The 27,564-nt window shown below is 41.8% G+C and overlaps 2 protein-coding genes and 1 non-coding gene across 9 annotated transcripts in view; all 3 read left to right on the top strand.

Moving 5' to 3' along the window:
• EEF2K (eukaryotic elongation factor 2 kinase) overlaps positions 1 to 20,095 on the top strand; it is a 36,041-nt gene extending 15,946 nt beyond the window's left edge. For 2 of the 7 annotated variants that reach the window (XM_087912719.1, XM_087912717.1), the window contains 16 exons: positions 1,907 to 1,967; positions 2,309 to 2,346; positions 3,619 to 3,790; positions 4,675 to 4,824; positions 4,934 to 5,066; positions 6,649 to 6,776; positions 7,084 to 7,285; positions 8,579 to 8,646; positions 9,852 to 9,929; positions 10,239 to 10,301; positions 10,464 to 10,505; positions 12,295 to 12,429; positions 13,277 to 13,465; positions 14,239 to 14,363; positions 15,271 to 15,449; positions 16,224 to 20,095. In XM_087912719.1, the coding sequence (XP_087768845.1) occupies positions 1,907 to 1,967; positions 2,309 to 2,346; positions 3,619 to 3,790; positions 4,675 to 4,824; positions 4,934 to 5,066; positions 6,649 to 6,776; positions 7,084 to 7,285; positions 8,579 to 8,646; positions 9,852 to 9,929; positions 10,239 to 10,301; positions 10,464 to 10,505; positions 12,295 to 12,429; positions 13,277 to 13,465; positions 14,239 to 14,363; positions 15,271 to 15,449; positions 16,224 to 16,333 (1,873 nt within the window). In that variant the 3' untranslated portion in view covers positions 16,334 to 20,095. The remainder of the gene's footprint in view (positions 1 to 1,906; positions 1,968 to 2,308; positions 2,347 to 3,618; positions 3,791 to 4,674; positions 4,825 to 4,933; positions 5,067 to 6,648; positions 6,777 to 7,083; positions 7,286 to 8,578; positions 8,647 to 9,851; positions 9,930 to 10,238; positions 10,302 to 10,463; positions 10,506 to 12,294; positions 12,430 to 13,276; positions 13,466 to 14,238; positions 14,364 to 15,270; positions 15,450 to 16,223) is intronic. The other 5 variants (XM_087912720.1, XM_087912718.1, XM_087912723.1 and 2 more) reach the window with 3 other exon arrangements.
• A 2,553-nt stretch (positions 20,096 to 22,648) lies between these two features.
• Positions 22,649 to 22,730, top strand: TRNAL-AAG (transfer RNA leucine (anticodon AAG)). The gene has a single exon. It is a non-coding gene; the product is annotated as a tRNA-Leu (tRNA).
• POLR3E (RNA polymerase III subunit E) overlaps positions 22,683 to 27,564 on the top strand; it is a 28,014-nt gene continuing 23,132 nt past the window's right edge. The window contains exons 1-4 of the mRNA XM_087912726.1: positions 22,683 to 23,142; positions 25,929 to 26,007; positions 26,906 to 26,956; positions 27,061 to 27,138. Coding sequence (XP_087768852.1) covers positions 25,972 to 26,007; positions 26,906 to 26,956; positions 27,061 to 27,138 — 165 coding nt within the window. The 5' untranslated portion in view covers positions 22,683 to 23,142; positions 25,929 to 25,971. The remainder of the gene's footprint in view (positions 23,143 to 25,928; positions 26,008 to 26,905; positions 26,957 to 27,060; positions 27,139 to 27,564) is intronic.

Below are 27,564 nucleotides of genomic sequence, written 5' to 3'. Positions count from 1 at the left end.
CTATTCCTATTGGGAATAGTTAAAGGGAAATTTTGTAAACAAATCCAATACATCATATTGCATATAATAACAGCAGCGGGGATAGTTTTTGCACAGAGTTGGAAATTAGAAAACATACCATCCGAAGAGGTTTTTAATACGAAAAATATTAGAATGTACTGAGATGGAGAAACAATAGAACTAACAAGCAAGGAGGAATCAGAATACTATGCGGTTTGGGATAAATGGTATAAGTGGATAGAACATAGGAATAAGGATTAATATATAGAAATAAATATAAATATATGTAATATCTATGCACAATACAGTTAAAATGTAAATAGAGATGTGTAATTTGGAAAATAATTTAAAAAAATAATAAAGCTTTATGAAACTTTTAGGTTTTGGCCAAACCGCTGCGCCCCATAGCAAACCATTGGTTTGGTTAAAGATCGCTGTGTTTGCTTAATGCTACCCCAAAATTTACAGTAAAATTGGGTCAGTCACATGACCAATCTGTTTTGCAACATCACAATATACAGCTGCAATGGGCTGGCTTTACTATAATCCTATGTGAAAAACTATCTGTATTCAATTTCTGAAAAGCTAAAAAAAGATCCAGTAGCACGATGGATTTTTAGACCCGATTCTCGTCTCGTTTAGAATTTTCTTAGAATTTTTTCTCCCTATTCCTAAATCCGTTTTTCTTTTGTCTCCCAAATCGTGAAGATAAGCCAGCAAGTTGCTCTTTGGAAGTATTCAAATAAGGGAAAAAAATGTTTGAAAAGATTTTTTTCTTCCAAGCTATTATTAGTTTTGGCCTCTGCGCTCCTCTCAAAATAGGACTTTATATTATCTCCCTCTTGGGTGCAACCACGTTCAGCAAAGCCAGAACGCGAGCTTTATCCCCATCCCAACCTGAAAAAAAATATCCAAAGGAGCAAAGGGAAGCGTGGAGAATGTGCATACGCCAGGCTAACCTTTGACTGCAGCAAAATCCCTGGTGTAAACAGACACGTTTTTCTCGTGTTCCTCGCTTTCCAGAAGGGAAGCATTTATTTAAGGCTTCCCTAGTCGTTTCTCATTTATTGCTTTACAAGATCTGGGGTTGATGTAGCTGTGATTTTATTTTTTTTCCCCCTAGGTTCTTTTTCACCTTATTAAAAAAAAAAAAAATTACAGTTGCCAAGTTTGAAAAAAACACTGATTTGTAATGTGATATGTGGCGTGAACCCAGCTAATTGGATTAGTTTCTTATTTAATCCTCTTAATTTTACACTAACAGTTTCATGTTATCTTTTTTTTAAAACCTTTTTATCATATTCTAAGCCACCCAGAGTTGCTGTTGACAGTGAAATAGAGGGTTTATAAATTTAATAAATCAGTCAACTAATTCAGATGGGATCAGCAAGCAGCGGTTAAGCAGAGCCAAGCCTAAAACATTGGTCTGAACCTTGACATTGTATTTTTCCCCCTCTTTGCTATTAACTATGTGCAGGCTGGGAAATCGAACAGTATTTGTGTAAACACAGATATTCTGTTGTGAAGAGTGTAATGGTATGGAATCCTACAAGGCTTAGATTTTTTTTTCCAGGCTGTTTTTCCCTATAAAACCATCGTTTTGCTGTCAGAAGTTGGTTGGGTAAGCTGGATGGGCTGACAGGAGTTATAGTTTATCTTTACAGGGTGCTTTGGGTGGGAGAAAGCTGCACTGACGCAGTGTGGATTCACACACCGTCTCAAATTATTTATTCATTTAACTGACAGAATCATCCATCTGGCAGATGCAACTCTAGGTGGTTAACAACCTGTGGAAACAATAAGAAACAAGAATTTAGGACCGTGCAGTGCAATATAATATATTCCTCTCTTTTTGCATTTTAATAAGGCGGTCCTTTTAAATTTCCTTTCCTTTGAAACTGGGCAGGTACAATGCCGTTACTGGAAAATGGGTCGAAGACGAAGTCTTGATCAAAATGGCTGCGCAGGTAAGAAGTGCAGACTTCTTTTTTGGCTCTGGTTGTTAAGCGAATCACCATGGTCATTAAATGAATCGTGTGGTCATTAAGCAAATCCGGCTTCCGCCATTGACTTTGCTTACCCAAAGCTATCAGATTGAGATAGTATGACTCCAGGACTCTGCAACCATCATAAATAGATGCCCGTTGCCCAAATTTTGGTCATGTGACCATGGGGATGCAGTGACGGTCGTTAGAGCGAGGATGGTCAAGAGTCATTTTTTTCAGTAGCATTGTAATTCTGAATGGTCATAAGTGAATGGCTTGTAAATTGAGGACTACTTGTAATAACCTCTGATTTGTTTTTTTAGCCTTTTGGCCGAGGAGCGATGCGTGAATGCTTCCGGACGTAAGTATGCAGTTGTTTCTAGACCTCTGTGATTTGAAAAAAAGAAAGAAAAGCTCCATTTTCTTGTTTTAATTCACCTCAGTTTATTCTTGAGGTTTCAATCAAGATAGGAAACCTGGTGCCAAGGAAAGAATGAAGGGCGGAGCGAAAGCTTTTCACTCATTGCAAAATAAACGGAAAATCCCACCCTCTCTACTCTTTGTGAAATTAGGCAATTCCTGGAGATGAAACAAATGGTAGTGGATATTCTATTTATACTAGAATCTTTTTTTATAATTTTTTTTATTTTACAACAACAAACAAACATAAAACTACATAAAACCTCCTTTCAATTTATACAGTGTGTCTCTTGATGTATATTTCTTGTGCATAATATCTGTAATCATTCCCTCTTAATTTTAAATATACTATAATCTTTTCATATAGAGACTAATTTCCAGCACTTGTACATTAATTCACTAACCCGGGGAATTAAAGCATTGGTTTAAAAAAAAAAAGATGTATATAAGAAGATGTTGAGACTCTAGAAAGAGTGCAGAGAAGAGCAACAAAAGATTTTAAGGGACTGGAGGATAAAACACATGAACGGTTGCAGGAACTGAGTATGTCTAGTTTAATGAAAAGAAGGACTAGGGGAGACGTGATAGCAGTGTTCCAGTATCTCAGGGGCTGCCCCAAAGAAGAGGGAGTCAAGCTAGTCTCCAAAGCCCCTGAGGGCAGGACAAGAAGCAAGAGAGAAGCAATTTAGAACTAAGGAGAAATTTCTTGATAGTCAGAACAATTAATCAGTGGAACAGCTGGCCTCTAGAAGTTGTGAATGCTCCAACACTGGAAGTTTTTAAAAAGATGTTGGATAATCATTTGCCTGGACTGGTTTAGGGTTTCCTGCTTGACTATAAGATCTCTAAAATCCCTTCCAGCTCTCTTACTCTTGTTACTCTGTTTGATGATTGCACAGTTCAGGATGAGAGTAACTGAGATTGTGGCAAGCTGCTTTTGACAGTAACAAATCTGACTTTGCTCACCCTTGTTCAGGACGTCGAGCAGAAAGCTTTTCAGGGTATGCCAGGAATCCCACTGGATTTCTCCTGCGTGCCAGGAAACCAACACTTTTCCCTTAAAGTGGACCTGGATTGTCCATAGATGAAGGAAGGAAGAAAACGGTCGGGGATGATCCTTAAAATTTACAAAGGACTCTTCAAACATCTGCTATTTCCATAGCATCCTAGCTTCACTGGACATTTGTTTCTCTCTCTCTTTTTTTTTTTTAAGGAAAAAGCTGTCCAATTTTCTGCACATGCAGAATTGGAAAGGGGCCTTTAATTACGTGGCAAAGCGGTACATCGAGACGGTCGACCGGGAAGTCTATTTTGAGGATGTGCGGCTGCAGATGGAAGCCAAGTTATGGGGAGAAGAATATAACCGCCATAAACCTCCCAAGCAGGTATGTTGCATTCACAGAGGGATACAATCAAGATCAAGGGAGGTACTAATACCACTCTGCAAAGCCTTAGTAAGACCACACCTCGAGTACTGCATCCAGGCTTGGTCACCACACTATAGAAAAGATGTTGAGACTCTAGAAAAGAGTGCAGAGAAGAGCAACCAGGATAATGAGGGGATTGGAGGCTAAAACACATGAAGAACGATTGCAGGAACGGGGAATGGCTAGTCTAGTGAAGAGAAGGACCAGGGGAGACAGGATAGCAGTGTTCCAATATTTGGGGGGCTGTCACAGAGAGGAGGAGGGGGTCAAGCTATTCTCCAAAGCACCTGAAGGCAGAACAAGAAGCAACGGATGAATAATCAAGGAGAGAAGCAACCTAGAACTAAGGAGAAATAGTGGCAGGAATTTGGTATGTCTAGTCTAAGAAAGAGAAGGACCAGGGGGTGACATGATAGCAGTCTTCCAATATTTGAGGGGCTGCCACAAAGGAGGGAGTCAAGCTATTTTCCAAGACACCCCAAAGGCCAGACAAGGAATAATGGATGGAAACTGAACAAGGAGAGATTCAACCTAGAAATAAGGAAAAATTTTCTGACAGTGAGAACAATCAACCCATGGAACTGAAGTTGCCGTAGGGAAGTTGTGGGAGCTTCATCCCTGGAGGCTTTCGAGAAGAGATTGGACTGCCCTCTGTCAGAAATGGTGTAGGGTCTCCTGCTTGGGCTGGGGGGTTGGGCTAGATGACCTACAAGGTCCCTTCCAACTCTGTTAAAGAATCTTGGAGAGAACTAGTGAAGGCCAGAAGGTTCAAAATCGTGCGCGTTTCCCCCTTCCCCCCACTTCTCTGTCAGTTATTTCTCTTCCCTCTTTCTTTTCCTTAGGTAGATATTGTCCAGACCTGCATAATTGAAATGAAGAATAGACCGGGGCGACCTCTTTACCACCTGGAACATTACATCGAGGGGAAGTACATCAAGTACAATTCGAACTCGGGATTCGTACGAGACGACAACATCCGTCTGACCCCGCAGGTAGGACTTCCTTTCCTAGCCATTCAGCAGGTGATGGGTGACCTTAAAGAGCCTAATTGGTAAGGTTAAGGTTCCCATTGGCCTGATGCAACACCTGTTCTCTTTGCAGGCCTTCAGCCATTTCACCTTTGAACGCTCCGGACACCAGCTGATCATCGTGGACATCCAAGGGGTTGGAGACCTGTACACAGATCCTCAGATCCATACTGAGAGCGGCACGGATTTTGGAGATGGGAATCTCGGTAAAAAAACAACAACAGAGCGATTGTTTGTCCTTGGGGGCGACTTAACTTCTGCAGGGGTTGGGGAAAGTTGCTTGATTGGAAAAGGGGACCAGCTTCAGCTCTGGGAGACGTCTTGATCTGACCAAGGCTTCTCGAAATCGTAATTAAGCACGCGCTTAGTTAAAACAACTCTTGTTTTATTTCTACGCTGGGAATTATGTGCATTCCCAGCCAGAAATGAGTCCAAACAGTCCCTCGAGATAAGCACCCACTTTTCTCTCCTTTGAATGGCTGCCAACAACTAGAGTGCCAAATGAACTATAAAAAACCAGCCGAAGTACAAAGTCCACACAGAGCTTCAAGGATCAATCCGAACAGAACAAACGACTTTGCTTCCTGCGAAGATTTCATCACCTTGGCCTGTCCTTTATACCTTAGGGGAGGAGCAATCATCTCCAAGCCTTACACCCGAGTTGCCCCTTTTGTCTCAGTGCTCTTGCCTTCTGGCAGCTCTGCACATATGCGCACTGGGAACAGGCTCCCCTTGTTCCTCTGCCTCACTGCTGCCAGACTCTGGAGGCTCCGGAGTCAGCACCCCATTCCCAGATGGTCCTGGCCCCATCTGGACACAGGACCCTCATCCGAGTCCTCCCCAGACTCCCGGACTGGTCCCCGTTCTTCCCCGCTATCCGATTCCGCTGCCCTCTTCACAAACCACAACAACATCCATCCTTGGAAGGAACAATCTTTAAATGTGGGTCCAGGTGCTGATGAGAATTAGTGACATCAAGAGGCCCTCAATTTATCACAGTTTATTTAGTGATGGTTCGAAGTTACAATGGCACTGAAAAGAGTGACGTACGGTTGTTTTCCACCCTTGCAACCATTGCAGCATCTCCAGGGTCACCTGACGAAAATTCAGACACTCGGCAACTCATACTTATGACGGTCACATGATCCCCTTTTGCAACCTTCTGGCAAGCAAAGTCGTTGGGGAAGCCACATTCACCTAACAACCGTATTATTAACTTAACAGTCCGAGTGATTCACTTAACTGTGGCGAGAAAGCTCGTAAAATGGGGCAAAACTCAAGAAATGTCTCACTTAGCAACGGAAGTTTGGGGCTCAATTGTGGTCAGAAGTGGAGGACTGCCTGCATTGCGATGCTGTTGGGGAGTCCTTGGTCCATCTTAAGTTTAGTTGTTGGCTCGTTACCTGTTTCATTGTCTGTCTACGTAACATCAGTGCAAGCGGGTGTGAGGTGTGCTCCTTGTTTATAGTAGCCTGCTCTACTAATGTTGGTTGGGGTGTGTGGTTTTCTCCTTGAATGGGGTATTGTTTTCTGTTTGATTGTTTGTCTGGTGTTCATCCTTGCTTATTCTAGTATATTGGTTGCTGGAGAAGGTGTTTTCTAGTCTTTTTGTTCTCATTGGCTCCTTTAAATGATGTGTACATGTGGTTAATCTCTATGTGTCTGTTGATGGCTGGTTTGTCTGAATGGATCTTGACTTTGAGAAAAAATCGCTAGGCTTCTATGTAAGGCTTTGCACCTCGAAACAATTTCTCATTCTTTCTATGGATGGTTCTCTACCTGTCCCAGGTGTGCGGGGGATGGCCTTGTTCTTCCATTCTCACTCCTGCAACCCGATTTGTCAAAGTATGGGGCTGATGCCTTTTGATCTCTCCTCCAAAGAGAAGGACGCCTTGTTTCGTAGTAGCAAACTACTTGTAAGTATTGGCGGCAAAGGAGCTTCGAATCCCAGGAACTGCTGGGGGCCATTTTGTGAAGGCGGTTTGGTTCACGAACGCCTCAAAATGGTTGCATTGTTCCGAGCTGAAGTTTGGCTCACATTATAAGTGACCTGATTTAATAAATTGCATTTAATAAATTGATTTAATAAATTGCACTAAATTAAATTTTGCACCATTTGAACCGGCAAGCAAGCCTGCTGCTGTTTCAGCAGAGACCCGTTTGCTGAGGCAAGTTCCTAGCTGAGGTAAGTTCCTGGCTGAGGTTTTGTGTTTCTCTGTCCAGGAATTGGCTCAGACTGTTGTGCGGGGCACGGAAGAGAAGTGTGGCAGTAGCCGGGCGCGAACCGTCTCCGGCAGCCGCCCCCCTCTCCTTTCCCGTCTTTCTGAAAACTCAGGGGACGAAAGCATGAGCGACATGGCGTTCGACTCCTTGCCCTCCTCACCGTCTTCAGCCACGCCTCACAGCCAAAAGATGGAGGGTCTTCGTAAGTGCCCAGATGGATTTTTTTTTTTCATCCGTTATTGTGGGGTGGGATTCAAGTTTTTTAACAACCGGTTCTGTGGGCGTGGCTTAGTTGCTGGGTGTGGCTTTGTGGTCATGTGACTGGCCGGGCATGGCCAACTCTATCACTCACATTGAGGCACGCATCTCCTCACCTGGCCTCTCATGACTGTGGGGAAGCTGCAACAGTCGTAAGTGTGAAAAATGGTCATAAGTCACTTTTTTCAGTGCCATTGTAACTTTGAATGGTCACTCCACACAAGCAAAGTACCAGCAAAGGAGGAAAAAAAACTCCAGAGAAGTTCCAGAGACAGGAAGTCTAGTCCTGCCAAGAATGTAATAATGGTTAACGGAGAGGCAGTTTCTGTAAGCAACACCAGAATGTTTCCTTCCTGCCTTCCTTACAGGATTAGCCCAGTAATTTCTTCTAACAACCGGTTCTCCGAACTGCTTAGAATGTTAACAGCTTCTAGCAAATAGGTGCGAACCTGTAGAATCCCAACCCCTGGGTGGGGCTGCTGGTTCTAGAAGCAACCTGGAATTAAGGAGAAACTTCATAACAGTGAGGACAATTAACCGGTGGAACAGCTTGCCACCAGAAGTTGTGTTATTCCACCACTGGAGGCTTTTAAGAAGAGACTATAGACAGTCACTTATAGGCCAGGGATAGCAAACCTATGCCGGAAGTGGCACGCAGAGCCATTACTGCTAGTGGATGAGCCCTTGCCCAGAGCAAGTCTACTGTGCATATGCGCACCACCCGCCCAGCAGCTGATCGGGTATCTGGCGCCCACGTGTGGAAGGGGCAAGGGTGTGCGGGAAATCACCAGCAGTTTTTCATTCAGTTGTTTCCTGAGAAGTCTCAGGTAGTATAATTTACTGACAGTTTGACGTTACGACAGGGCTAAAAAAAAGTGACTTAACGACTGTTCCATGACATCTGTGAGGGTTCCATGAATTATCTATTCCAATCAACGACTCCGAGACAGACATTATCCCAAAGTAATTTATTACAACAGGAACATGGCACCCACAAGACTCAACCTACTTCCACCCTTTTCTCTCCGTCATAAATCACATGTACTAATCAACCTTGTGCTATAATTCTTGCTATTGCCATAGAGAATGACCTTGGCATTTTCCCCTTTATTTTGTCTATTGCAACAACAATAGTTAGCTTCCATCCTCCACCGCTGTGTGGCAGCTTTTAATAAGGATTCCAAAGCTGACAATATCCTGGTTTAAAAGAGCGAAATCCTTGTTTGTTTTGACCTAGATTGGCCTGTCTTCAATGAAGTCGACAACTTGGTTCACAAAGACCACGAAGGCCTTGATAATCAGCGGGTACGTTCCTGAAGACCTACCTGGATTCATACGTTACGCTCGGCGCTAAAGAGATTGGGTTGGGTTTAGACTGCGTACATCCAGGCTCTGGTGCTTACAAGACAAGGTTTTTGTCAACCACACAACTGTAATTTGCTCATTCAGTGGTGGTTGAAACAAGTCATGGTTTAGGGCCCTGGAGGAAGCAACCATTGGGTTGATGAAAAAACAACAAGTGGTATTAACTTTATTTTTTTAACCTTCTAAGATGCTCTAGCTTTGCAAAGGGTCTCCAAAACTGGCAAGACCTGTGGATTTCAACTTCCAGAATTCCTGTCAGCCATGTTTATAGTAGAAATTAACCAGTTGTTAGAACTTAACCGTGCTTAACCAGTTGAAGTCCACAAGTCTTAAATATGTCAAATTTGGAGACCTCTACTGTAGTGTGATGTCAAGACAGACCTTTCTCTCCACTGGTGATGTTCAGATATTTCTCTCCTCTTGAGTTTCCATTACTCAGTGAGTGGAGAATAAGTTCCATCATCTCCAGATGGACCAGAACTATAGGCTGCTTTGATTGTCCTTCCCAACAGAAGAAGACAAAAAGTTTCTGCATCCTTCAGATATTCCTGGGCAAAATCTCCCATCATAATCTAGAAGGGCAGAGCTGAGTCCCCCTCTCTGTTTTAAATCTTGCTTCTGTCAGGATTCCAGCGATCGCCCTAATGAAATCATGAGCCTTGAGCCAAACTTCAAAGAAATCATTAGGAGCGACAGGCTGGCATGACCTGTATGAAGCTGATTCTGGCATACCTAATTGCAGTCACCTGTGACCTTGCTCCTCCCCTCTCCCCTGGGTGTGCCATAAATCAGTTTTTCCAATTAAGCACACAGGCTAGGTGTCATCCATCACATTCTCCAATTAAAGTTTTTCCCGGGCAAAAACTTCAATAGTTTAGCTACAATCTTTTTTTAAGAAAAAGTTGGAATGTGCTTCTAAATTCATTTGCCCTATCTTCTCCAGCCTCTTCTCCCCACTTTCTTATGGCAACTTGGAAACAAGTGTAGGGATGTTTTACAAGTTCCTAATTTGGGTTGGAGGACCTCAAACCACAAGGATTTATAATACCGTTCTCAGCCGGATAGGACTCTTTCAAGAAGGATGAAATTCCATCTATAAATAAGGATAAGAATTCTTATTTTTCTCCTCTGTTTTTTATCCTTAGGATTCTGAAAATGGAGGGGACAGTGGGTGCCCCAGTGAGAAAAGGAGTGATCACGAAGACATGGATCACCGGGAAAAGGTGGTTTTTTTCCTTTCAATTTCATACCCTGATCCTTGATATATTTTGAAACACATGATGCAATTTGCAATTGGATGGACCTCCTGACTTGACTTCTCAGCAGAAGATAATTCTGGGAGTTGAAGTCCACAAGTCTTAAAATGGCCAAGTTTGAGGACCCCTGTTTAAAATACTTAACTTACCTATTTTTTAATTTAGTCTCTCCCTGGGCCAACTCCTCCCCTCCCCCCCTTGGAAATGAAGCTTTTAGAAATGCTTTTCATCCAAACCTGAATTAAATTGTTCTTTTTTTGTTCCCTTTCGACTCAGGGCCATCCTAACTGCAACCGGAGACACGAATCTGATGAAGACAGCTTGGGAAGTTCTGCTCGGGTAAATAAATCTGATTTTCCCCCCAACTGGGTTTGCTTTGCACCAGATGACCTGCTCACCAAAGCTGCTTATTTTTCCCTGATTTGCTGAAGAATTCTTTCTCCGTGGTTTACGCCTCTTTCTTCTCCCTTCTTTGTTTAATTCTTTCTCTTTCCAAATTAGAGAAATAGAGAGACCGCTAAACCGAGTTTCAGGAACCAAAGGGTGATTTTCTGCATGGATTTTATTCTATCTCTGGGTTGTTTTGGCTTGTTCTTCTCTTCGCCTGTTTTGGGCTCTTGGCAAACAACTCCAGAACGTGTGCTCCAGCATTGTGCGTTTTACATGTTTTTAAAGTTGTAGCCCAGAGTGGCCATATTAGCTCCTTTGAGAACGCCTTACCACACAGAGGTGGTCTTCAGCCAGTTCTGACCAATTCTGGAGAGCCAGTAGCGGAAATTTTGAGTAGTTCGGAGAACCGGCAAATGCCGCCTCTGACTGGCCCCGCCAACCCCATCTCTTCTCTGCCTCCCATTGAGTCCCAGCTGATCGGCTGGGTCTCCTTTTGTTGCCCTGCACAGGAGAACAGAGCTGGAAAGCAGGTTAAGTGGGGTGGGGAGGGAATGGGATTTTGCAGTAACCTTCCCCTGCCACGCCCACCCAACCACATCATGCCTACCAAGCCACGCCCACAGAACCGGTAGTAAAAAATTTGAATCCCACCACTGGTGAGCGCCCATCTATTCTCTGCGTCCCAAGTCCCAGCTGATCGGCTGGGTCTCCTTTTGTTGCCCTGCACAGGAGAACGGAGCTGGAAAGCAGGTTAGCGGGGGTGGGGAGGGAGTGAAGTTTTTACAATATCCTTCCTCTGGAGTGGGGAAGGATGGGGATTTTACGCCCACCAAGCCACGCCCACAGCACTGATAGTAAAAAAAAAAAAATTGAATCTCACCACTGCTACCATGTACCTAAATGTGAGAATGCGTTTAAATACTTAAGCTGTCAAAAGCACATTTCTTTCCTTCAAATACAGACTTGTTCAGGGATGCTTGCAGGGAAGGATAAAATATGTATTGCGTTGTCACAAAACAATCTCCCTCCTCCCATGGGACATTATTGTGACGTTCCTAAGGAGCAGAACTTGTGATGTTGCAATGCACATTTTGTCTACTGAAAAATTTTATGTACTGGGAAGAGTTTTTTAACTCTCTCCCTTTTGACGTGTCCGGTGTGAAGCGTGCTCTCAGTGTGTTTGTGTCTCCTTGCGCTCGCTGCAGGCGTATCAATGTGTGCATGCACACGTGTGAAGATCTCTAAGGATACTGGCTTCCTGGCTGGCTGGGGGATTCTGGGAGTTGAAGTCCACGCACCTTAAAAGTTGGGAGGTTGAGAAATGCAGAGTTCTAGCCAATCTCAGTAAAGTATAGTTGTGGTTTTTTTGCTAGAATTGATTTTTCTGATCTGGTCTACTTAGTAAGGTTCACAAAAAGTCAGTTCATGGTGAATTCAGACAGTCTGGCTTAACTTAACAAGCTACAGCTTACGTGATGTGTGTATGTGGTCCATGGCTGAGAAAAGCTCTGTTAAGATTTCAGTGTGAAAGTTTTTTTTAACTTACAAAAGAAGTTTTGGGGTTCCACCACGGAGCCATTTTTGGCCAGACAAGTCTTCTGCTGCTGGACTTCAGCGGTAGATTGCGAAGAAGCTCAGTGAGAGGAACGTAGAGGGTGAAGATGTGAAGATCTTTTGGTTCTTTCTTCGCTTTCTTTCTCTAACTCTTCAGATGGAACCAAAAGGCAACTGAACTTTCTTGGCTTTTTTCCCTTGAAAACATCTTCCTTCTTTCTCATCTGGGAAGATTCTTCAGTTCTGAATGAGAAGCGAAACATTTTCAAGGGGAGAAAACAAACAAACAAGAAAGTCCAAGTTTGCCTTGTTGGAAAAGCACCTTTGGGACAACCGTAACTTGGACGATTGAGAATCTCCAAGACCTGATGGACTTTCCTTCTTCCAGGTCAGTGTGGAGAAATGGAATCTCTACAACGCCGCTCGAGTTCACATTCACCGACCTTCTTGTGTTGCGGTAGAAGTTCAGAGACTCAACGGCTTGGAGCTGGAGAAGAAGATTGGAAAGTCCATCCTTGGAAAGGTGAGGGCTAAGCGATCTCTTATCTAATCCTCCCCTAAGCAGCATCTAGAGTACTGCATTCAGTTTTGGTCACCACACTATAAAAAAGATGTTGATGTAGATGAATAATTAGAAATGTGTGGAAATGTGTATTTGTAACAAAGGTGTCTCAGTACTGTTAAAGATAATTGAGATGTGTAAAGAGAAGAAAGTGCAATAATAATAATAACACTAACAACAACAGTTTGGAACAGCTTATATCCTCCGATGCTACCTTAACAATTCCTAGGTCCTTGGTTAGGACTCGAGCTGTTGAGTTATCAACCAGCCCCAAAAGGCTGTGAATCTCACTAAAGTTTAAATAATAATAATAATATTAATAATAATAGTAGTAGTAGTAAAGATGTTGAGACTTCAGAAAGAGTGCAGAGAAGAGCAACCAGGATGATGAGGGGATTAAAACCTATGAAGAACGGTTGCAGGAACTGGGCATGACTTAGTCTAGTGAAAAGAAGGACCAGGGGAGACAGGAGAGCAGCCTTCCAATATTTGAGGGGCTGCCACAGAGAGGAGGAAGGGGTCAAGCTATTTTCCAAAGCACCTGAAGACCAGACAAGAAATAATGGGTGGAAACTGATCAAGGAGAGATTCAACCTGGAAATAAGGAGAAATTTGAACAGAAGTTGCCTTCGGAGGTTGTGGGAGCTTCATCCCTGGAGGCTTTCAAGAAGAGACTGGTGTAGGGTCTCCTGTTTGGGCGCGGGGGTTGGACTAGATGACCTACAAGGGGCCTTCCAACTCTTGTTAATCTGTCTCCCATGGTCTTTCCTACGTACCATTACGGCCTTTTCCTCCTCCTCTCAATTAGGTTCACCTGGCCATGGTTCGTTACCACGAAGCTGGCCGATTTTGCGAGAAGGATCAGGTGTGGGACCAAGATTCAGCTCTCTTCCACCTGGAACACGCAGCCGAGTGTGGAGAGCTGGAGGCCATCGTAGGGCTGGGCCTCATGTATTCTCAGCTACCTCATCACATCCTCGCAGAGGTCCTTCTGCAGGTAACGACAGGCAGTCCTTGACTTAGGTGACCACAAGTGAACCCAACATTTATGTGGCTAGGTGAGACAGTTGGGTTGCAAGGATCCACAGGTTATTTTTTTTCTTCATCAGCATTGATGATGTTACCTAGTTTGGGTAATGAAACGTAAGCAAGAGAACCACCAAGTTCAGTGCACCAAGGATCCCTCAATCCTCCTCCTCCTTCTCTTCCTCCTCCTTCTCTTCCTCCTCCTCCTTCTCTCCACAAGCCCCACTCCATTTTAGCCCTGATGATGTCACCTAGTTGGGTCATGAAATGTCTGCAAGAAAACACCCAAGCTCAGAGAGCACCAAAGACCACAAATTATTCCTCCTCCTCCTGCTGTCTTCTCCTTTTCCCTTTCTACGTATTGCCCTCCTCGTCCTCTCCACAAACCCCACTTCCTTCTAGCACTGATGATGTTCCCTAGTTGGGCTACGAAAGGTCTAGAAGAAAAGCACCAAGGACCTCATAGTCCTCTTCCTCCCCTTCTCTTTTTCCTCTCCTCTCCTCCTCTTCCTCCACTTCCTTCTCCTCTTCCTCCCCCTTTTTCTTCCTCTTCTCCTTCTCCACCCACAAACCCCACTCCTTTCTAGCACTGATGATGTTCCCTAGTTGGGCTACGAAAGGTCTAGAAGAAAACCACCAAGCTCAGAGAGCACCAAGGACCCCTCATTTCAACCCTGAACTACAAATTATTCTCCTTTATCGGCCATTCTTTTTTCTTCCCCCCCATTTCCATGTCTTCCGCAGGACACAAAGCAAAACAGAATCAAGGGCTTTGAATATTTGCGCCGAGCAGCCGAAGCTGGCGACCGTCCTTCCATGATTCTTGTTGCAAGAGCTTACGATACGGGCGTGAACCTGGCGCCAGACAGGTACTCTTGCAGGGTTAAAGAATGGATCACCTCTATACAGGTAGTCCTCGACTTGCAACAGTTCATTTAGTGGACTGTGCAAAGTTACAAGGGCACCGGGGAAAAAAATTACGGCCGTTTTTCACATTGATGACCGTAGCAACATCTCCATGGTCACGTGATCAAAACTCAGATGCTTGGCAACCGTTTGTGTTGTCATACGATCAGTTGTGATGTCACACGATCAACTTTTGTGACTCTCTAACAAAGCAAAGTCCGTGGGGGAAGCCAGATTCACTTAATAACCAGGTTTATTAACTTAACAGTGGCTTAAAGCTGTGGCAAAGAAGGTGTTAAAATGGGGCAAATCTCATTTGACAAACCTTTCACTTAGCCACCTAAATTTCAGGACTCAATTGCAGGCATAAGTCGAAGACTAACAGCATAGGGCTTTCTGTCTGAGCAGAGGGGGTGGACTAGAAGACCTTGAAGCTCCCTTCCAACCTCGCTGTTCTGTTCTCTTTATTGGTCAAGAGTGATTGGACCCACAAGGAATTTGACTCTGGTGCATAAGCTGTACGGGGCAGACGGCCTGACTTGTAACCCAAAACATTTAACCTCCATTCAAAATCCAAGAAAGAAACGCTTAGACTCCATTATATAGAGAAAAGATATCTTTTACTGGAAATCAATAAATTTAAAATTTAAGAGAGAAAGACAATTGATATTGTGCACAAGAAAGATGTACCAACCGACACACACTGTATAACTGACTTGCGGACTTCAACTCCCAGAATTCCCTAGGAAGTATGGCTAGTAGTAGTTGAAGTCCACAAGGCTTAAAAGCTGGCCCTGCTCTTAAAGCCACGTTCACTCCATCTGTTGCGCTTCTGGAGACGTTCATATTGGGCTCTTTTGTTTTCCACAGAAAGCGGGATTGGAGAGAAGCTCTGCATTGGTACGACAAAGCTTTGAACATGACCGATTATGATGAAGGGGGCGAGTATGACGGCACTCAGGATGAACCTCGTTATCTCCTCCTTGCCAAAGAGGCAGAGATGCTGATGACGGGAGGATTTAACTTGGACCAGGATCTGCAGAGGTCAGGTATGAAGCAGGCTTGTCCTTGGCTTCCCTGTGGGAATTCCAGCCTCTGAAATTCTTTGCACGTGGCCATTTGGCCCAGGGTCCCATGAGACCCCATGGCCAGGGGTCTTGTTGTGGCCCGCCGGCAGCCAGAGGAGCTGGCGGTAGACTCGGACAGTGAGGAGGTTGGGGAGGGACATGGGCCAGTCATGGAGTCTGGGGAAGGCTCTGTGTCAGAGGCAGAGATGGGGCCAGGGCCGCCCAACAGTTATCAGCTGCCTTCAGAGTCGGAGATCAGTGAGGCAGAAGAATAGCTGGAGCCTGTTCCCAATGTGCGCATGCACAGAGCTGCCAGGAGAAGGGAACAGCTAAGGAACCAGGTTCAACTTGGGAATAAAGGCACAAGTGGATGGTTGAATGGCCTCTCCCAGAGGGAATAAAAGGAACAAAAGGGGAATGGTGTTTGCAGGAGACAATTAGTTCATTTAATTAGGGTGAAGATTTATTCGTGACTCCTTGCCAAATATTTTTCTAGTGCAGCATTGCGTTTGGGAGCTATCGGCCTGGCAACTCTCCAAGCCTGATAAGGTCTGTGCTTGTAATTCACCCTTGAAAGACTGTCTGCCGGGATTTTGCTGGATATGAATGAGAGGAATTCACATTTTAGCTAACAAAAAGGGGTTTTGACGGGACGAGGAGTCTGCTCCGTGATTTTGTAAAGCCTAGGTCAGAACAGGTCTTAGGTATGTGACCCCAGGATTGGATTGAGTCTTTACCTGTCCTTTGCTCTTCCAGGAGATCTTTACACGGAAGCCGCCGAAGATGCTATGCAAGCGATGAAAGGCCGGCTAGCCAACCAATACTACCAGAAAGCCGAAGAGGTTTGGGCCATGATGGAAGAATGAAAAACAGCAAAAGGCCCTCTCTTTCCTTGTATATTTCGATACAGAGACCCTTTTTAATAATTTAAAAAAAGAAAAAAATATTTTGTTCTGAAGCTGTATGGAGAACCAGGAGAGAAAAAAAGAGACTTTTATATATATATATATATTTCTTCTCTGCTTTTATCCGTAGGATTCTGAAAATGGAGGGGATACTGGGAACTGATCTTCTCTTTAACATGTGTTTTTTTTAAAAAAACTTATTCAGGTCTCATTTGGCAGACTCCAAATCTTCTGTATGTGGTGATGGAATGCAGTTCTGATTCCTCTTTCAATATTTTTTTTTCTTTTGTGCAATTTTTCGAAGTCAGATTTTTTTTTTTAAAGACAAAAACATAAATTTGGAAGAGGTCGTATAGATTCTCCGTGTTTTGCTAGGAAATTCATTCTTGTAGGTCTCTTGCCTGGCTTGCTGGCCTCATTCTCCAGAATATTTTTTTTTTGTCTATAAATGAGATTTTATTTTGTTCTGCATGTTTATTTGCTGAACAGTTCAGAGTGGATGAAGCTTCCACAACTTCTGACGGCAACTTCGGTTCCATTGGTTGATTGTTCTCACTGTCAGAAAGTTTCTCCTTATTTCAAGGTTGAATCTCTCCTTGTGGTGTAAGATTTCCTGCCTAGGCAGGGGGTTGGACTAGAAGACCTCCAAGGTCCCTTCCAACTCTGTTAGTCTATTCTATTCTCTAATGCTCTGTTCTAGCTTCAGAGGGTTTCACCCCTGTACTTTTTTTTACGCTTACATCCATCCGTCCTGTAAAGGAGGTTTAGCTGACTTCATCCCTGAGCCAATATGAGCTTGCTGCTAAAATGGAGATTTAAAATTGAGTTGCTTCAGAGATGCTGATTAATGGAATTGACGATTAGTCCTGCTAATCCATAGCAGCAGCTGCTGTTTTGTTTTTATGTAGGGTCAACGAGCAATCCGGCATAGCAAATGTCAGTGCAACTCAAACGATCTTTGAAAATTAAGTAGTCAAATCCGAAATAAAATGGCAGCACCGCTAAAGAGGAAGCAGGAAATTACATTAGCCTGATCCTTTATCTGGACCACAGATTCTTTTTCTTGACCATGATCAAGGTCATCATTTGGGTTTCTAGCATTCTAGACCAGTGTTTTTCAACCTTGACCACTTTAAGGGGTGCAGACTTCAACTCGCAGAATTCCCCAGCCAGCTTGGCTGATTGTAGAATTCTGGGAGTTGACATCCACGCATCTAGCTGCGAAACACTTGATGTAGACAATACTATAACGCCTTTGAGGATTCATGCACCTCTTTCTAAAACAGAGCAGAGCAAAAGCCAGTTTCTAAGCAAGCGTTGGCACGCCCATTTTACAGAGGAGAAATACTGAGGCTTCGAAAGAAAGCATTGAGCAGCAACCAAGCTTGGCCAAGACTAGAAATTCTTGGTGATCGATTAAAAATTTCCTAGGAATCTGCGGGTGTGTCTCGATTGACCTTTTGCTGGTTCTTGACCTAACCAAACTTGAGTCATTTTGAGCAACTCCTTACTCATTAAAGACACTGTGAGTTTTGCAGCTAAATCTGTAAAAAAAAACATTGCATTTTGGCTGTCCTACAGAATTGTAACCTTTTAAGGAAATTAGCTGGAAATTGCTTTATCTCCTCCTACATCCACAGATGCAGAAGCGTTTTTTAGCAATTAAAAAAAATATTTAAAACCAATAGCATTCTTTGCTCATCTCGAACAGATACTTATCATTGTATAAACAAAACCAAATTCAGCTCAAGACATCTTACTAGTTTTTTTTTAAAGTAGTGGTAGCCTTTATTTTATTTTGTTTCCTGGATGTTCCTTGCTGCAGCTTTAAGACCTATTTGCTTGAATGTCATTTTATACCGATTTTCTTGATGGTTCATTTTTATGTTCAAGTTGGAATTTTGATAAGAGAAAACTTGTATTTCCAAATAACTTAGATACGGTCCTGGAATTTTGGAGGTCGGTAGGAATGTACTTGTAATAAATAAGAATACTTCTGCAGAGAAAAATTGGTAGACATGAAAAATGGATATTGTATATCCAGGGAGGAGAAATGGAAAAAAAAACCATGTTGCACTTTGTGTTTTGCATTTACTTGAGGGCCAAACATTTTTGCTATTTTCAACTTACTGCTCAAAAGCATTGCTAACTTAAGAAGAATTTGGCTGCTTATCTAGAGGCAGGTGAGAGGTGTATGGTTAATTAAAGGTTTCCTTTTATTTTGTGTGAATGTCTACTCTGCCACATAACAGCAGGAAGTACATATGTAAATTTTGCTGTCCTGCAGACAATAACATGGATCCATTAAGGTCATTATGCCCTCAACTGTATTGAATAAGTTTTAATAAACAGCTAGTGAACAGGAAGCTTTTGAGTCAAGAAACAATAGTCCTTAAAAGCAACAGAAGTGGTTTGGCCATACTTCTGACTGGTTATTTCAACAAGTGCATTCATATATATTTACTATATACGTATATAGTAAAGCAAAAGTATAACAAAAAAGATACATGTCATTATACATATGTGTAAGCTCTTGATGATGTCATCGTACATATGTATAAGCTCTTCGCTTCTTCCAAGAACAATCAATAAAATGGGCAATTTTAGAGAGAAAAAAAAGTTTATTTGGAAATGTCAAGATTACATTTTCACTTCTCTTTACTTGAAAAATATATTCTGAAGTCCAGAGTTCAGGAATGTTTAAGCTTGCCCAGAGTAGAGTTTGCCATCTTTACACTGCATTCTGCAAAATTGTAGGACTTCATCTGGTTTGTCTGTCTATGCAATTAATTGTTAACATATACTTCTGAAACCAGAATTATTTGATCTGCTCGTGTGTATGATTGCTAGAGAATGCCCCTAACCACATCCCCATGGCCAAACTCTTGAAAAGCAGACAATGAGGTGTTTAATTTACATCCGAACTGTCCGTGGTAGTTCAAAAGGACTGATTTCTATCAATACAGAATCCCTGCAGATAGATAAAATCATTGTCTGCCAGAATTCAAGAACTTCAAACTTTCTCTGTAGTGTCTTGATTTCTATCTATAAAAAAACATTTCTGATTTGGCCTTCGGGTTCTATGCGAGATCTTTTTTCTGGATCCAAGATGGTAGAGATCACATTTCTTTGCTAAAAGCAAGAAGGGAGTTTTCTGTTTTGCTTTCCAATCTACAAAAAGGGATCTGGAATTGAATCTACTCTTGCTAATGGACCTAAATCCCCAGTGGCAGGACTAGTGGTGAAGGATGGAATTGGCATTTCCTGGTAAATCCCATGGTTCCCTGCCTTGGATTGTAGTTTGCTTTTCAATCTGATGGTCAATTAATTCCATTTCCTTCTGCACCCTGCCTTAGCTGCGTTGCTTCTACTACTACCTCTCTGTCCAGCAAAAAGATCGGCAAATCCCATCAAGATAGATAGACTTGTCCTGGATTTGACTGACAAGCTTCTGCTAATTTCTATTTGCTCAATGGATTGATGAATCTTGTAAAACCGCGGTGTAGTATTTTGAGCAGTGCTACACGCTGGGCCTCTGTAAGTAAGGAATAGTAGCAAACATTAGATGATGGCTTAACAAGCGTTATAGCAAAGGGGCTGAGCTGGTGGCATAGAGAATTTTAAAAGTTCAAGTCTTGTGAATTATGTTTACATTGCCCTGCAAAAAAAAAAAAAAAGGCAGAAAATGCTGTGATATGTTTTCAATAAACTTTCTCAAGGATGGATTTTGTCTGCGTCTTTATTTGGGGGTCTTCGCCGTTACGGATTTGCCATATTTATGTTCTTGAATTTATTTGCAGTTGGAGTTTGGGAAACATTGTATTTTAGGGCAGATGTTCTCAAACTTTACAGTCTCACAGCTTCTTAGAACAATGAAATAATCTGCAATTTTCCCTTCCCTTCCCAAGTAAAATGAATCATTTCCTGTGTTCGGGCTGGGCAAGAAATTGTAAATAAATGGAGTTTAATATATGTTATGAGAATTTGCGGACAGCGGGGTTTAAATCTGCAGGAGAGTTACAACCTGCAGTTTGAGTGTCTTCTAGAAAAATAAAACAGATTCAGGATCGCAACCAATGGATTGGTGGAGCCATCAAGTCTGTCAATGCTTAAGTGACCAGTAACGTTTTCTCCAAAGTGGTCTCTTTCTATCCCAGTTCTTCAGCTCTTCCAACAGTGCCCCAAACACCACTGTGTATCCATCCATGTTGGTGCTGATCATCTCTCTTTCCATCTTTCCCTGCATTGTGGACTTCTCAAAGGGACCAGGGTCTTTAGATCAATCAATTGATTTCTTATGTGCTATCAGATTGGTATTGGTATTGGTGGATATTGTAGGTGGTGTGGCGGCTCAGTGGTTAAAGATAGAATAGAATAGAATAATGGAAAGAATAGAATTAGGATTAGAATAGAATAGAATAGAATAGAATAGAATAGAATAGAATAGAATAGAATAGAATAGAATAGAATAGAATTCTTTCTTGGCCAAGTGTGATTGGACACACAAAGAATTTGTCTTGGTGCAAACACTCTCAGTGTACATAAAAGAAAAGATACATTCGTCAAGAGTCAAGAATCATCAGGTATAACGCTTAATGATAGTCCTAGGGTACAAGAAGAATAGAATTAGATTAGATTAGAATAGGAACAGAATAGAATAGAATAGAATCTATTAAGAATAGGGTAGAATAGAATAGAATAGAATAGAATAGAATAGAATAGAATAGAATAGAATAGAATAGAATTCTTTATTGGCCAAGTGTGATTGGACACACAAGGAATTTGTCTTGATGCAAATGCTCTCAGTATACATAAAAAATAATTCATCAAGAGTCAAGAATCATAAGGTACCTCATTTAATAATTTATGGAAAAGCAAAGAAAGAACATACAGAAATATTAACATATATACCGATAATAACAATAATAATAGTGTAACAATAATTTTGACTAGCCTTTCTCTTTGTATTAGCTTATTTGTGATTCCTTTGATTATATTAGCATATCTATGATTATAAATAGATAGATAGAATTCTCTATTGGCCAAGTGTGATTGGACGCACAAGGAATTTGTCTTTGGTGCAAATTCTCTCAGTGTACATAAAAGATACATTCATCAAGAGTCAAGAATCATCAGGTACAACACTTCATGATAGTCATAGGGTACATTAAGCAATTGAATCATACCAGGAAACAGTCAATATAAATTGTAAGAATACAAGCGACAAAAGTTGTAGTCCTACAGTCACAAGTGGGAGGGGATGGGTGATGAGTGACGAGAAGATTAATAGTAATAGTAGTGCAAACTTTGTAAATAGTTGGACAGTGTTGAGGGAATTAGTTGTTTAGCAAAGTTGGGGGAAAAAAAACTGTCCTTGTGTCTAGTTGTTCTGGTGTACAGTGCTCTATAGTGTCGTTTTGAGGGTAGTAGTTGAAACAGTTTATGCCCAGGATGTGACGATGCTGGGGTTGTTGGCTGAAAAGCCAGCAGCCCATGTTTGAGACTCTGAGCACCACACGACCAGGTGAGCTCCTGTCCTTGCCTTGTGGCTCCTGCCAAACCTAGCAGTTGGAAAGCATGCAAATGCGAGTAGATAAATAGGTACTGCTTCCGTGGGAAGGTAACAGAGCTCCGTGACCTTCTGACCAGCCAAGTCAATGGAGAAGCCAGATTCACCTAACAACCGTGCTACTGACTTAACAACTGCAGAGATTCACTTAACAACTGTGGCGAGAAGGGTCGTAAAACGGGACTATTCTATTCTTAATAAATTCTAATTTCTATTGTATTGTATTGTATTCTACTCTACTCTACTCTACTCTACTCTACTCTACTCTACTCTACTCTATTTCTCCTTAATTCCAGGCTGCTTTTAGAACCAGCACTTAGAAAGACACTCCATCTTTCTAGTTGCTCTTCTTTGCACTTTTTCCAAAGTCTCAACATCCTTTTTTAAATTTTGGGTAACTTGGGGACCAAAACTGGACGCAGATTATTCCAGGCGTGGCCTTACGAAGGATGGTTAAAACTGGTACTTAATATTTCATGCGATTTGGATTCTCAGATGCCTCTCTACCTGTATTCTCTTCAAATTGGGCGGGTGAGATTTCTGGGGAGCAGATCCTACTTTGAATCAAGTCTCACCTTCAGTCTAAATCTGGACTCTTTTAGAAGGGAGGGGAAAAAAAGAAAAAAAAAACCAGAGGCATGTCAAAACAGAGGCATTTTTTTTTTTGCAGGCCTGAATAGTCGGTGCAGCTTTCCCCTTCCTAAGAAGGTAGCGTGGCCGAGCGGTCTAAGGCGCTGGATTAAGGCTCCAGTCTCTTCGGGGGCGTGGGTTCGAATCCCACCGCTGCCAGATCCTTTTTTTTTTTTCCCCTTGCCTTCCTTTCTAAAAAAGGGGGCTTCTCTTTGCAAACCAACTCTTTGCACGTCTGAACCGACCTAGATAAAGCACGCGAACTGACCCTCCCGCACGTGCAAAGGCAGGCTCGCAGCGCCCCCTGGCGCCCGCTCCCTCCCTTCCTCCCCGGAGGAGGGGCGAGCATTATGGGTACGAGAGGCGGCCCCAACCCTTCCCACGTGCTTTGGAGGAGTTTCCCGCAACATGGCTGCTAGCTGAGAGATCCGGGTTTGCTGTGCACGTTGCATCCAGTGCCGAATGAACTGGGTGGGAGGGGGTGGCCCAGATCCAAGCACCCCCACCTCCTCCTCCACCCCCCCCTCCCATCCTAGGGGTGGGGGGGTTTGCATGGTTTGCAACAGAACCGGTAAGCGAGCTTTGCTCTTGTTTTGCAAGCTGACTTGGGAGATTTGCAAAGGCCTGGCCGGGATGGGGTGGGGGTGGGGGTAAGTTGGGGATTCCCCCCACTTTGGACTGCAGAAGGTAAAAGTTCAAAGATGATTAAGCAACATATAGATCTGAACCCAGAAATATATATATATATATATATATATTTATATTTAGTTGGGTATATATTGCCAGGGTATATATTGATAAAGGGACTGTGTATTTTGTTTTGCATATATTGACAGCAGCCAGGATAGGTAGGTAGGTAGGTAGGTAGGTAGGTAGATAGATAGAGGAAGGGAAGGGAAGAAAAAAAGAAAGAAAAAGAAAGAAAGAAAGAAAGAAAGAAAGAAAGAAAGAAAGAAAGAAAGAATTCTTTATTGGCCAAGTGTGATTGGACACACCAGGAATTTGTCTTGGTGCAAATGCTCTCAGTGTACATAAAAGAAAAGATACTTCAAGAGTCATAAGGTGCAACACTTAATAATAGTCATAGGGTACAATAAGCAATCAAAGCCGATAGATAGATAGATAGATAGATAGAAAGAAAGAAAGAAAGAAAGAAAGAAAGAAAGAAAGAATTAATTCTTTATTGGCCAAGTGTGATTGGACACACCAGGAATTTGTCTTGGTGCAAATGCTCTCAGTGTACATAAAAATTGTATTGGCACATTATTGGGAAAACGACACCCCACCAGAGGAGGACATAATTCGGAAAATATTAGACTGTGCAGAGATGGATAGATTGACATTAAAAATAAAGAGGACACAGAATTACTAAACATGGAATAGATTTGTACTGAGTGGTTAAGAGAGAAGAGGTGGAAATGAGGTGACGAAAGATGACTGTTAACGTATGAATTGAATATAAAGAGGGTTTATCGCCATAGCTATGTTAATGTAATCAACAACAGAACTATAAATAAGCTAAGACAAAGAGAAATTGAGTCAAAATTATTCTGTTATACTCTTAGTATCAGTATATTATGTTCATAGTTCTGTATGTTTTTATTTTGTTTTTCTGTAAATGAGAAGCCGTGATTGGAATATACTGTATTCAAAATGTTTATGAATTAAAAAAGCACACATATACTTAAGAAAAAAAGAAGTTAAAGAAGAATCCAAGCTGGGGTGGGTAGGAGAGCCCCCCCTCTTTCCCTTCTGTGCCCCCCTTCCCTCCCTGCCTTTCCAAACCCTGGGTGGATCCCCCACTCCTGGAAAAGATCACGCCTGGTGAATCCAAGCCAGGAGCCTCCTTGAATTCCTTGCAAAGGTTTCTCTTTTTTTTTTGCAAAAGGTTGCATCAGCCCGAGATCTCCTAACCTGGTTTCTTAAACCGGGGTTAGAGATTTAGACTTGGCACCAAACCCTGCTCTGACCTCCCCAGCTACGGATGGGAAAATGCAGAAGCCAGGACGTGGCTGCTTTGGGTGGTGCCAAATGCCAGTGATAAAGCATTTTATATAAATTTTCTTTATATGCAACCGACTTTGTCAAAGAAAAATTTTTATGCCACACTTTTTCCCAGTCTTCTAAATCAATGTTATGTCCAAAGTTTTTAGCCCAGGCTAACATGGGTCCTTTAACAAATTCCTCTTCTAAGTCAAAGTTTAATAGATAATTGTATATTTTAGATATTATTTTTTCTTCTGATCCTAGCAATAATTTATTTGGCTGGGTTTCTTTTGTTTCAAATCCAAATCCTAGATCTTTTTTATACCTCGTCTGCACTTGAAGGTATGGCCACCAATCTATAAATATTCCCTGTATTTCTAATTCTTGCCTTGGTTACTAACTTATCAATGGCGGTGATTTGCTTAACGACGGTGGACGAGGAAAGCTGTAAAACGGGGCAGAGCTCCCTTCGCAGATGTCTCGCTTAACAACATGAATTTTGGGCTCAATTGTCACGAGTCGAGGACTAGCTGTACAGTGAACCAAAGCTAAATACACAATAATTTATACTTTTTGAAACATAGAACCTCTTCTGTCCTCTTGTTTTGCTTGTTTCTGGTTTGTTTCTGTTCTCTAAGCTCAGTAAAACGAAGATACACAATCAGAAAAGAAAGCAGAATCAGTTTATTGAGTTGGAAATGACTTATTTTATTCTGTCAATGGAGTCTTTTATTTTTCTATTTTCGTGTGATTTAAGTTCATAGTTTTGTTGGTCATCTAGGACTGAAATCAAATAAGTAGAAGAGGAAGACTATTTAAGGGCAAAACAAAGAACTGGGAGAAGAAACTGGATTATTTTTCAATGTGTCTTTCACAAAAGATGGAAGTGAAAAGGGCAGGATAACCACAGGTAGTCCTCGATTTATAACCATTCGTTTAGTTCGAAGTCACAATGGCGTTGGAAAAAAGCTTTTCACACTTAAAGACCGCTGCAGCATCTCCATGGTCACGTGATCAAAATTTAGATGCTTTGGCATCTGACTCATATTAAGACGCTCGCAGAGTCCTGGGGTCATGGGATCCCCTTTTGTGACCTTCTGACAAGCAGAACCAAAGGGGAAGCCAGATTCACTTAACAACCGTGTTCCTGACTTAAAAACTGCAGCGGTTCACTCAACGGTGACAAGAAACGTCGTAAAATGGGGCCAAACTCACTTAACCCAATGTCTTGCTTAGCTATAGAAATGCTGGGGCTTGATTATGGTCGTAAGTCGAGAACTGCTTGTTTGTTGTTGGTTGCCTTTTATGTTAAAGCTTTTTTTGAATCCAGTGAAGAGATCCGTGTTGTGATGATTGTGTGTTTTGTTTCAGGTTAACGCAAACACCGCAAGGCCAATTTTCTTTCAATGCTACTATGGCCAATGAGGAAGATGACCCTATTATACAAGAGGCAAGTAAAGATCTTTCTTTAAAATAAAATCTTCTTCCGTATCTGTTGTAGCTTTTTCTCCAATAGACAATATACGTATATATCCCTCGACTTACAACTGTTTGTTGAGAAGCCATTCGAAGTTACGACAGTAATGAAAAAAGTATCTTAACAACCAATCCTTGCACTACGACCGTTGCAACATCCGTGTGGCCAAATGATCAAAATTTGGGCACTTGGTAATCATCTTCCCAGCTGGTTTCCCATAAGCAAACTCAGTGAAGGAACTTAACAGTTGCAGTGATTCACTTAATAACCATGCTAAAACGGTTGTAAAATCGGGGCACGGCTCGCTTAACAACCACCCTTGTTTAGCTGCAGAAATTCTGGTCCCGATTGTCATAAGTCGAGGACTTAGTAGTAAGGTTTTCCTCTCAGGTTATTAGCTTCGTCATTGATCACCATTTTGTGATGGAAAGTTAATATCCAGTGTAATTTCAGAGTGAAAAATTAAGATTAAGCTCTAACTGAAAACGGGGAATGCTTTAGCTTGTCAAATTCACACCTCTCTAATTATATACTAATCTCTTCTCTCGCAGAGGCCTTCGTTTTAAAATAAACCATCCTTTTTAAATGAAGTCCTTTTTCAGCTGAATTTTCCTGCTTTTTTTTTTTTCAGTCCTTTTCCTGCTTCAATTATGCCAACTTTCTTGCATTTCAGAAAAAAAGGCTTCAAATTTATTATGTATTCCCTTCCTTTTTTATACAAATGTGTTATTTCTTTTAGTTGGTTTGTCACACCGGTTTATTCTTCTGAATTGCAATTTTAAGGGCGAGACACCTTACCAAGGTTCAGAATCAAAGATCCAGAAACTAAAATAAAAATAATATTGAATATCTCTTCTGCCTTTTTTGCTAGATTGACGTCTACCTGGCCAAAAGTCTTTCGGAAAAACTGTATCTATTCCAGGTATATTTTTTTCCATGCAAGTTTTGTTTTGTTTTGTTTTTTTAAAAACCCCAATGAAAGAGTCTTTGAAAAAATAACTGAAGTTGCATCTTGATTTATTGCAGTATCCTATTCGTCCAGCTTCGATGACCTACAATGAAGTTACTCATCTCACGGCGAAGATCAAACCAAAGCAACAAAAGGTTGGATGTGACTTTAAAACCTTCAAAAAAATTGAAGACGTTGTTTCAAAACTAAGATGAAGTTTTAATGGTGGGGAGAAACGATCTAGTTAAACCTTTCTAAGAATCTGTTATTCCACCATTATTAGAAATTTTACCTTCTTGCTGGGCTAAAATGGTGTAAGGGCAGAAAATCTTTTTTCTTCCTGTATTTTGGATTATGGTTTATGCCTTGTTCTGGTTAGAACAACCAATAACAAAGGATTGAAATAAATTATAATTCAAAATACGTGGAGATTCAAGATTGTTCATCCCTGACGTGATGGCTAAAAGATAGAATGCATCTGAAAAGGTTTGTTTGGAAGTAACTGAATAAAATTTACTTTTAGTACTTAGAATTGGTACTTAATGTTTCTCATTAAGCCATAGCTTTCTTGTAAAGGTACT

The sequence above is a fragment of the Pseudonaja textilis genome, chromosome 14 (assembly GCF_049901715.1).
Source record: "Pseudonaja textilis isolate UNSWEBS1 chromosome 14, rPseTex1.2, whole genome shotgun sequence".
NCBI classification, from domain to species: domain Eukaryota; kingdom Metazoa; phylum Chordata; class Lepidosauria; order Squamata; family Elapidae; genus Pseudonaja; species Pseudonaja textilis.
The sequence above is the reverse complement of the archived record's forward strand: the minus strand, read 5'-3'. Positions and strand labels throughout refer to the sequence as shown.